The sequence below is a fragment of the Platalea leucorodia genome (genome assembly GCF_965183815.1).
Source record: "Platalea leucorodia genome assembly, chromosome: 6".
NCBI lineage: Eukaryota > Metazoa > Chordata > Aves > Pelecaniformes > Threskiornithidae > Platalea > Platalea leucorodia.
Window position 1 is genome coordinate 71988223 of NC_138828.1, and position 9896 is coordinate 71998118.

Consider the following 9896-nt stretch of genomic DNA (forward strand, 5'->3'; position numbering starts at 1 on the left):
AGAAATTGGTATGCTGAGGAGGTGCTGGAGTGTGCAGAACAGAGACACGTGGTAAATCAGAAATTAGAGTGTATGTATATGTGGAAATAGCTGCAATGAGCTGAAGCAGGCAGGGGGGACAACAAACTTACAGCAGCAGAAAAGCACAATCTAAAAGGCTTGAAAACCTCTGGTGCAATAGAATAGGCATGTGTTAAGCTGTTATTCTTCAGTAAGTTTGCAGGGACAGACTTCTGTAATCCGATGGTGTAGCAGGACCTTAAATTACATGTTATCTAGAAAAAGGTTCTGTTTATTTTTTGTAATGCATTATGCAAATACAAAGAATTACTAAGCATTAATAATTAGAAAATAATTTCATGGCATGTTATTTTCATTACATGCTGATGCATTCTTATTTCATATTTCAGTTTCTTCCATTAGATTGTTAGAAAGCATTTAAAAACTACATGGTAAATTAGTATTATACTGCAAGACAACATAGCAGATTTCTCCAGAAGTTTTCTGTCGTAATAATTTCTCTTTCTACAAGACTGTGCAGAGTCTTTTTTTGGTGTCAAAGTCATGGTGTATATTCAGTGTGTATTCAAGAAATACTTAAATTGCTATTTATTTTATTGAAATGGGAATCTTAGCATGGATATACTAAACTACATTGGAGAATAACATGCTTTCCTTCCTCAGTAACACTGGAAGCAGATGTAAGCCAGAGAAGGAATAAGGAAACTAGTCATTTTTATCTGCTGTGGATATTCTTGGGGTTTTGTGCCTGGTTCTGTAAACATCTCTTGTGTTACCTTTGCCTGCTGCTCACCCCGTTGCCCCATGCGTATTCCCCTCTCCCTGGGTTATGGTGATAGCAGCTTATGTTTGCCTCTGTTTTGTACCCTTCTTTGCTAGTCCCTGTGCCATCCTCACTCAACTGGCCTTCAGTCTGATGAGCGTGCTTTAGCAGGGGGATACCTCTGCCTGGCTGCTTCATCTCAGCAACCCTTGGCACTGTGGGACTACACATCTGCAGGAAGGAAAGAGAGTTTTGAAATCATTAGAAGTGTTGGGGATGTGATCGATGGAGGTCTTCAAATCTCTGCATGGGTGTACTAGAAAATGATGTAGCTCCCTATCAAAATGACAAAGAACTGAATTGCTGCTATGGTTTCCTAGGAAAAAGAAAGGACTTAAATGAGGTTCTTTTAGAAATGGGAGGAACCTCTTTTTCATCTTGCCAGGCCTAGATACAGTTCCTGAGGTCTGCAGGGATTTTTTCCCTCTTTTACTTCTGCCACGGGAGAAACTTGTGTTATCCCAAAATGGGCTACAAAGGCATCATTCTCTTACAGCATTTTTGCAGCAAGACTGAGGCGACAGTAGTAATAAACTGCAAGATGTTTCACAGCTCTCTGGCAGAGCAATAGAGTAGAATATCTCATTTTTGCAGGGACTAATAAATGTCACTGTGCAGTTTGAATGTTTTGTCCAGTTATAAAGAAAACAGTTTGATTTTACAAAGTTGTAATAGTTATGTCTATCCTCCATGATCTATTTTTTTGCATTGTTTCCCTGTAACTGGAAATTGGGGCATGTTGATAAAGCAGATGTGTATTGTGCTATACGTTCCAGAGATGAACACTCAGACCTTAGCGAAGACTTGCGTAAAAAGCTTAATTTATAGATAGATAGATGCCTGGGTCTTCAGGCTGGGGAGACAAGGGACTGACAGGAATAACCTCTGTAATTCCTGTCTAGTTCACTGGCAATGGAAAATTATGTGCTTTTTATGATGGACGAACAAGTCACTAGATTTGGGGCAGGCTTCAATGATATCTGAGAAACTGATGGAAAGTGTTGGGGCTGTCCTGTTGCACCCCATCAATGTTCCTCCCATAATGGTGTGCGTTTTCACAAGAGGGTTCAGCTGACAAGGTGATAGCGCCTTCTGAGCCATAGCAAACATTAGGAAAACCTTTAAAATAACTAAAAAATCCTATTAATATCTTTGTTCTCAGAAAATTAAAACAATGAACAGTGTAAGAGCCTGAGCAAAGAAGGATATGAAGGAGATTATATAGTAAATAGAGAGTGTGTGACAAAAGATCAATTTTAAATATTTATTATGTAGAGCTGCCTATATCCTCTGTAGTTGTGGCTGGGAAACACCTTTTCAATGAAGAAATCCTTGGCATTGAGTGCTGATGTTTGCCTAACCTTTCTGCATAAGGGCAATAAAATGAGGACATAGCTGTAGATGTGCAGCTCATTGCAGCCCGTCGTAGTCGGACTATGCCCAGTTTCTGAGCTGGTGGGTAGAGGTCCAATTCTTGTGCCCTGGCGTCGGAGGTCAGGGTTGGTGCTTTGGTTGGCAGATGTTGATGCTGAGAGGCAGAGGCAGATGCTGAGATGACAGGAAAGGAGCACAAATAGCTGGGTGGACATCATATCCCCCAAATAGTGAGTGCTTTTACTAGCTGGGTTTTTAAGTGAGGAACTCAGAGACAGTACTCTGACTTTTCATGTGTCTTCTTCATATAAGCTTTTTACTTACATTAAGGTAGAAGGCATCTGAAAGAAGTAAAGTAAAAATTGTCACTAGCTAGAAATTTGGTAAACTTTGATTTTGTTTTAATTTTAGACTAGTTAAAGTGTCTTGAAAAATAACCTGCTTGGATCTGTGATCCAGATGGAGCTCAGTATCACATGGGATACAGGTGCTACAAGGCTTGTAGCCTTACTTCAGATTGCTTACTAGTATGATGCAAAGACCTAGATGTGTGTTTATTTTCCTCCTTTCAGAAACTAATTTATTTCTGCCTGTGGAGTAATACTTCTGAATCATTATACTTGTTACTGGAGGCTCTCCTGCACGTCTACTCTGTTTCTTCCTTATTTTTTCACTTGAGATTTTCCTTCTCATATATCAAGATTCATTTACCCAGTAAGATTGTCTTTTGGTTTTCCTTATTATTTCCTTACTGTGTAATAATACCCTTGACTCTTTCTATTACACAGTACAGGAATTTCAATAACAAAGCTGTACACAGAAGACTATACATAGATTCCCTCTCCCAAGCTATTTTAAGCTTTTGCAAATACATCTGATATTTAAAGTAACTACAGTGCACCTGTGTTAAGGGAAATGGCTAAAGTTTCCCTCAAAGATGAGAAAATGAAATGTAAGTTATCAGGTGGTTAGATATCAGAAAAAATACTCTTAATTGGAAACAACCCACTTCAAGTATAAAATACAAGGATCTGTTAACTTTTTTATGGGGAGGTAGTGAATGTGTGAGGGTTGGGGTTGAAATTGCAGTTCATGTCTGAAAATGTGTGTATTTTTTACTTAGGAAATATGTTTCATACATTGTATTTTAGTACTCTGTCCTTCTTCATTGTGCTGCACCTTCAGCAGAACCTTAAATTATGTCTGAAACTGAAGAAGGACAAGGGGTAAAGGACACAAACTCTCTCATCCATTTGTTTCAGTGGGTTATATTAATGTGAAGCAAAGTAAAGTCAAATGTCCACATGAATAACTGTTTTGCTGCTGATCATTTTAGTAAGACATCTAACCATTATCATTTGACCTCATCACTTCAAAATCCAGTTTGACCCCCATGACTCTAGTCTTCATGGCAACTTCCAAATGCAGGCACCCACTGCCAGTGCCAAGGGGCTGTGACATTGCAAGTTGAGAATTTAGAATCACATTTTGGCATTTGCTGGGAAGAGCCAGAAGTCGTTGTTTAAAAATATTAATTTGTTAAGCTTGCTAAATCTGATTCAGATTTTGTTCATTTGCTCATTTATTTTTCTGTATCTGCCCTAGAGTATCTATTTTCCTGTTTTCAGTATCACAGTCCTGCTTAGAATTTAATCTTTGCTACAGAATGAGTTAAGTCAGTAAGTAGCCATCATTAAATAGCACGTGAGGATGTTCTACTCAACTACTTTTATATTTTTCCAGACTACGGTGTTCACAGCATGCAAGCTATTAGCAGGAAGACTGTTCTCAGCTAGCAGACTTTAGAAGTGGCAAATTGTTAATTTTTTTTTTAATCAAAACCAGAAATCTGATGATTTCAATGCCAGGTTTTTTATTTGTTTCAGTTTACTTTTTAGCTTGAAAAAATGAGCTCTTTTGTTCATTCGTTCTGGGCACTTTAAGTCTGTTCATAGTGGTAAAAATTAAATATTCTTTACCATTTTATTTAAAGAGAGGTGGAGGAAATGTGTGTACATTCTGCCTAATGTGTATAGCAGCCCTAGACAAGCTAGGAATATGTTTGTTAACCTCTTTGCTTAAGAAAATGTGGCTGGGCTGCACCTACTTGTTCATACACCTCGCTTACGCGGCTACATCTCGTCCTCAAAGTCAGCTTTGATTGCTTGCCACACCTGGGATCTGATTTGGGGGGAATTGCCCGAGTCCTTCGGCTTTGATTCTTTTTGTAATAATTGCATGCGTGTCTTGGGTGAATCATTTCCCGGTTTCCCTTTTTTTGGCAAATACAGAGCCTTGATCGGCTGCAGAAAAGAGAAGATAAAAATGAGTAATTCAGCATTCAGCTGGCAGGACATTTTCAGAAATGCTGTGTTTTAAATAGCCTCCTTTAGAAAGCTAAGGTATGAAAATAGAAGGTGATGAGTTTAAAAGTTTATGCTTAACTTTTAAATATCCTATATAGCAATAGCCCTCACTAGCCTTGAAAAATCCGATGTAAATCCTACTTTGGAGAGGTTTTATTAGCCTGCTGACTAACTTGGAACAGGCTGTGGGTATCCAAGGTGCTTTCCTCGGGAGATTGCATCAGTAAGTGTGTCTGCTGTTCTCTTGCCCTCCCCTGTGCACCTGGGAGGGCAGGTGACCTTCAGGAACCCACAGAAACCCTGGCCTTTCAAGGACCTTCGCCTGCGTATCTGACCTTGAGTCTGAACTAATATCTATAAGCCTATCAAGAGAGAGAGCCGTTGTTGTTTAGGAAACCACCTGAAACTTTGGGCAGCTTTGAACCTTGGGTGTTCATGCAGGAAGGCGTACTGAAGAAATGTTAGGGGAAAACAGCTACAAAGCACGGACTGTTGTAGTGCTTTGTTCTCTCTTCCTTCCTAACCTTGTGGTTTCTAACCTTGTATGTAAAAGCCTGGCTTCAAGTATTGCTGAAGAAATGTGTTCCTAGCTCTGCAAGCCTGTCTGGTGTTGGAGGAGGAGAAGCACCTTGGTGAAGGTGGCAGCTTGGTCTGAACCTGAGCAGTACGCGCCGGCAGGCTGAAGAGACTTGCCTGAGTGGATGTGGCGGGGGGTACGGATGGGGCTGGCTCAGTGCCTCCTGCGTGGCCACAGTTGATGCTGCTGCTGCCGCTAGGAGCCGAGTGTAAGGAAGTAACCCATCCTTACGTGGGAAGGCTGAGAAGTAACAGAAACCACATACTTTCCTTGAGTTTTTTCTGTATTTAGTTAGAATTTCCATTCAGAATTGGCTTGCTTTTGCTTCTTCCCCCACCCTTCCCTTCCTCTTTTAACCCTCCCCTCCAGCTGTTTGGATATGGTATTTTTTAATTACGAGTCAAATTACTCTTCAGGTGGATAAAAGTATTCAGTTTTTGAACACTGAGGCATCTGTCCCATGTAGTTAGTGAAATAATGTCACAAGGTATAGAAAAATATTTACCTTCTCAAATTTTATCATATGTGTTGTCATTGTTCTCGTATCATTGAGAATGCACATGTCAGTAAAGGATCTTGAGACCATGTCCATTGGGCCAAATACACACAGTATTGCAGAGTATCTCTGCTTTGCTACCAAAGACTTTAATTGAAGTTCTTCCTCAGTGTTTTACTCCCACCGCAGGCCAAGATAAGCAAAACTCGGCGTTTTCAGTTCTAGAGTGGCAGCTGCACAGTCTCAATAGATGTCTTGTCTCTAGCAAGTTGGAAGGAGTAAAACAACAAAGAGAGACTATGGATTTGGAGATTACAAATGTCAAAAAGTAAATGAGAGATACAGGCTTCATAGGCATAATATAAATAATATATACTATACTATAATATAAATAAGAGAAAGTATAGTAATTTCATGGAACAAAGACACAGATCCATTTTCCTGTCACATCTGTCTGTCAGTACCTTTTCTGTAGTAGCCATCATTCAATAACTCAGCATTTACCCTTTTCCCAGCATATTATTCTGCCTTCTGGATCCCTTGATGGGCACATCAGATATGCTGTGGCGAGCCTATTAATTGTTCCACCCCTCAGATCTTTCCTCTGGCACCAGGCAATTCAGAATACATCAGAAACGGATAAAAATGAATTAAACATCTAGGCTGATCTGTATTCCACCCATGTCTTACTAAGGGTTTCTGTTGAGTTAGGATTTGGGATTTAACATTTTCCTTCCACTTTATCCTGTACTTCTGTCCTACACCCTTTATCAGCGTGCGGAGCAGGTAGAAGGTTTTGTGCTTATAACAAGTAATTTAATTCACATGTGATGTTCTTCTGTGCCAAATGCAGGCTTGGGTGATATGAGGTGAACTCTGAATGAGTTACAAAAGGCTTATGAATATGAGTGTTTGTCTTTCCTGTGTGGGTAAAATAATAACCAGCTTTAAGAAAGTATTATGACTGAAGACTGGCTGGTGAGAAAAGGGCATTTTGTGATCACCTTGCAGTGTTCCTGTCTGGGAATTAGGGAATTTGTTGTGCTAATCCTGCTGAACAGAAGGAGTGCAAAGTCTTGGTCTCTTCCCACAGTCCCATTTGTAGGATTTATAACAAAATTTAATTTTTAACTTATTCTCTGTGGAACTTCAGTTGGAGGTCCTTGAGGGCTACTTCTAAAGGGATCTGCACAAATTAAGGGGAGCAAGCTTATTGCCAATAAATGTAAATACATTATGTAAAATAATTGCAAATAAAATACACACTCATGAGAGCGTTTAGTTCAATTAGAAAAGGTTTAAGCTTTAGACCATGGACAGCAAAGAAATAAACAGGAATAAGAAAGTGGGACAAAGCTGTGGCTGCACCACCAAGAGACACAGGTAACTTGTGGCATCTGATTGCCAGGCTTGTTCATACTAGGCATTAACGGTTCGTTTTCGTCACAGAGAAGATTTAGTTCAATGAAGATTTTTAAAAGGGGAAAACATGATTCCAGATTGGAGCTCTACCATTCGGCTGAACAACAGTTTCAAATGCAGAAGATGCAGATTCAAAATTTGAATTCTTAACATGACAGGATGATTTATGAGGCACTGTGAAGTTATTTTTTCCTGTCTACTAAATCCATTTGCTTCTGTCTCTGTATAAGCTTGAGAGTCATATCTGTTCCCATGCCAGAATATTCCCCCCCCGCCCCATCACCTGTGCTCTTTGGCTTATGATTGTCAGGTTGCTCAGCAGTTTGTGCTTCTAAGATTTAACAAAAAAAGCATTGATGATCTCAAGAGTCCGTAGTCAATGTCAGAGGATGCACTTTCCAGCTTTTCCTATCACAGACAGGAGTGGAAGGGTTGAACTAGGTAATGAATTATCCATGGAAAACATTGTGACTAGGCAGGCTGGCAATCAGCCATGGTATTAAAAAGCAGCTGCAGAAAAGGTTTTTTTCTTTTTTAGTTTCTAGTTCCACACACGAATTCGTGTTCTTCTTCCGTGCCATATATGATGTATAAGTGAATAATAATAATAAGTGAAATATAAAACTAGTCCTAGGAATTGCGTACACCCTGAGCCCCCAAAGCAGGGAGCTTAACCAGCCTGCAGTGTCAAACTGGTATAACTAACGATGATGAGAGTGTATTAGAAAAATGTGGAAAGTCAGGGTTACATTATTGTCTAGCTCTGTCTTAATTGTTTCAGACACATACCTTTAATGGCAATTGTAAATATGTATATATAGGAAGCCACATCTGCTTCCTCCGTCCTGAGCGATTTTCCCTGGGGTAACCTCTGCCTTGCAACACCTGGGGTGATGTGTGAGGGGTCCAGCTTCCCTCATATTTGCTGTTCATGACCTCAGACAAGGCACCACAGAAAGGTTGCCTTATTTTTGGAGCTGGAGATACCCCTTTTGGTTTAATTCAGCCTTGTTAATAAAAACAAGTCAAAAACATGTGTTCATTGGACATGTGTTTTCAGGACACAGAGTGAGGTAAATCAATAGAGGAGGAAGGGAGGTTTCCTCAAAGGCTGGCAGGTTTTGCTGGAGCCACGGTACCAAACCTCTTCCTAGTTCAAGAAAGCGCAGCTGGCCATATTGTAATTATCAAATGTTTTTCAAAACTGTACTATGGAAACGTAACTGAAAGCTACTAAATGATTGAATAATCACCAGGCAAGAAATACTTACGTTTTAGTGAAGTGCAACTCCTGCTAGTTGGTTGAGCCTTTGTAATCAGTTTATAAATTAACTTATTTGTGTCTATACTCTTTTTTTTTGCAGTGAAGTAAAATCCAAAACATTCAAATTTGGCCTGTACTTTGTTTTCAGTTAATTCTTACACTAGTGTCTAGCATGAAAGAAGTACATTTTATGGATTTTTTTCCTGCTGTAAGCTCCCATAACCTTAGCAATAATACAAATGTCTGTCATTTGTGGTTTTTTCCTTGTTTATTTTGCAAATCTCAAAGCTTGTAACTAGTGTGATGCAGATGCCGCTGGCTATGGCAGGTTTCCCATGTGTTGTGTACAGGTGCACGGCATTGCAAAAGCGTGCCTCATTTTTTGTACCTAGAAATTGCGAAGCGGTATGCAAAGCAACCCGGAGAAACATCTGCCTCATATCCAGAAATACCGCGGCAGCACGAGGCTCAGTTAAGCCGTGCACATTGCAGGAGCCCTGCTGTTGCCTGCTCGCCCCATGCCGCGGCGCCTGAGCTCAGCCTGGTGTCTCCCAGCGTCGCCCAGATTGCAGATCTGCGTGCCTCTGCCAGGAACCTGCTTTTCCATCGATGGGCCACAGGCAGTGTTGGAAGAACTAAAAATTCATGCATTTTTATGAACTTCTAAGCACTCTGACTTGCAATGAACGCCAGCACTTACTGTACTTGGTTAAAAATTGCTCCATAACACCCGTTTTTTCTTTCAAACCATTCCTGATGTTGCTTTTCTTCTGGCTTTTGTCCCTTTTATAATGACCTTCTGCTTCGTTTTCTATTCGCAGAGTGGTTTACAGACCTACTGCTTCCTAGTGTTTGCTGCCATCTGCTTTGCGGGAGCTACCTACCTGTTTTTTGTCCTGCCTGAAACAAAAAATAGGACATTTAATGAGATCAGCGAGGCATTTGCCACAAGGAATAAAGTATCTTTAGAAATGCAACAAATGAACCACTACCCAGGGGAGAGAAAATCAAGTGCAGAACAAGAATCAAACTTCACATCTTCGGTGGACAACGGGGAAACCAAAAAAGGGATTGTGTAAACCCAGGATACTCTTTTGGGGGACAGGGGAAAACATGTGCTTTTCATTCAGTATGTTTATAGCAATGCACAACTTGTATTTTTTTTATGTGACAGCATGAACTGCTTCCCCCTTGAATATGTTTTAAGAGAGTACAAGTGGATTCTAGGGTGATGGTTGAGGAAATGAGAGGCGGGAGTAGTGGCAGCTGCTTAAATAAATCAGAGCCGGAGTTTTCTTGGGCACCTGTGAAATAGGTGCTGTGGTGAGTGGGGTGGGGAATATAGACTTGGAGAAGCAAAGTGGCAGTGGGAAGCAGGGGTTGTGAGCAGCAGCTGGCTGAGCACCCGTGTGCACTCACGGGGAGGTGTGTGTGCAGTCACCGAGGAGGAGGAGGCAGGGAACAGAGAAGAGATCCCAGCAGGGGTCTGCTAAGAATCGATGCAAGAGAACCTGAAACGGTACCAGCTCGCGTTTCTCCACGTTTTCCAATAT

The 9896-nt window shown here is 40.6% G+C and overlaps 1 protein-coding gene across 2 annotated transcripts in view; it reads left to right on the plus strand.

Moving 5' to 3' along the window:
• The window catches only part of SLC2A9 (solute carrier family 2 member 9), a gene marked incomplete at both ends in the record, with an annotated part of 106676 nt that extends 97254 nt beyond the window's left edge, over positions 1-9422 (plus strand). For both annotated transcript variants that reach the window (XM_082316175.1, XM_082316174.1), the window contains one exon: positions 9165-9422. In XM_082316175.1, coding sequence (XP_082172301.1) covers positions 9165-9422 — 258 coding nt within the window. The remainder of the gene's footprint in view (positions 1-9164) is intronic.
• Between the last annotated feature and the right edge of the window lie 474 nt (positions 9423-9896).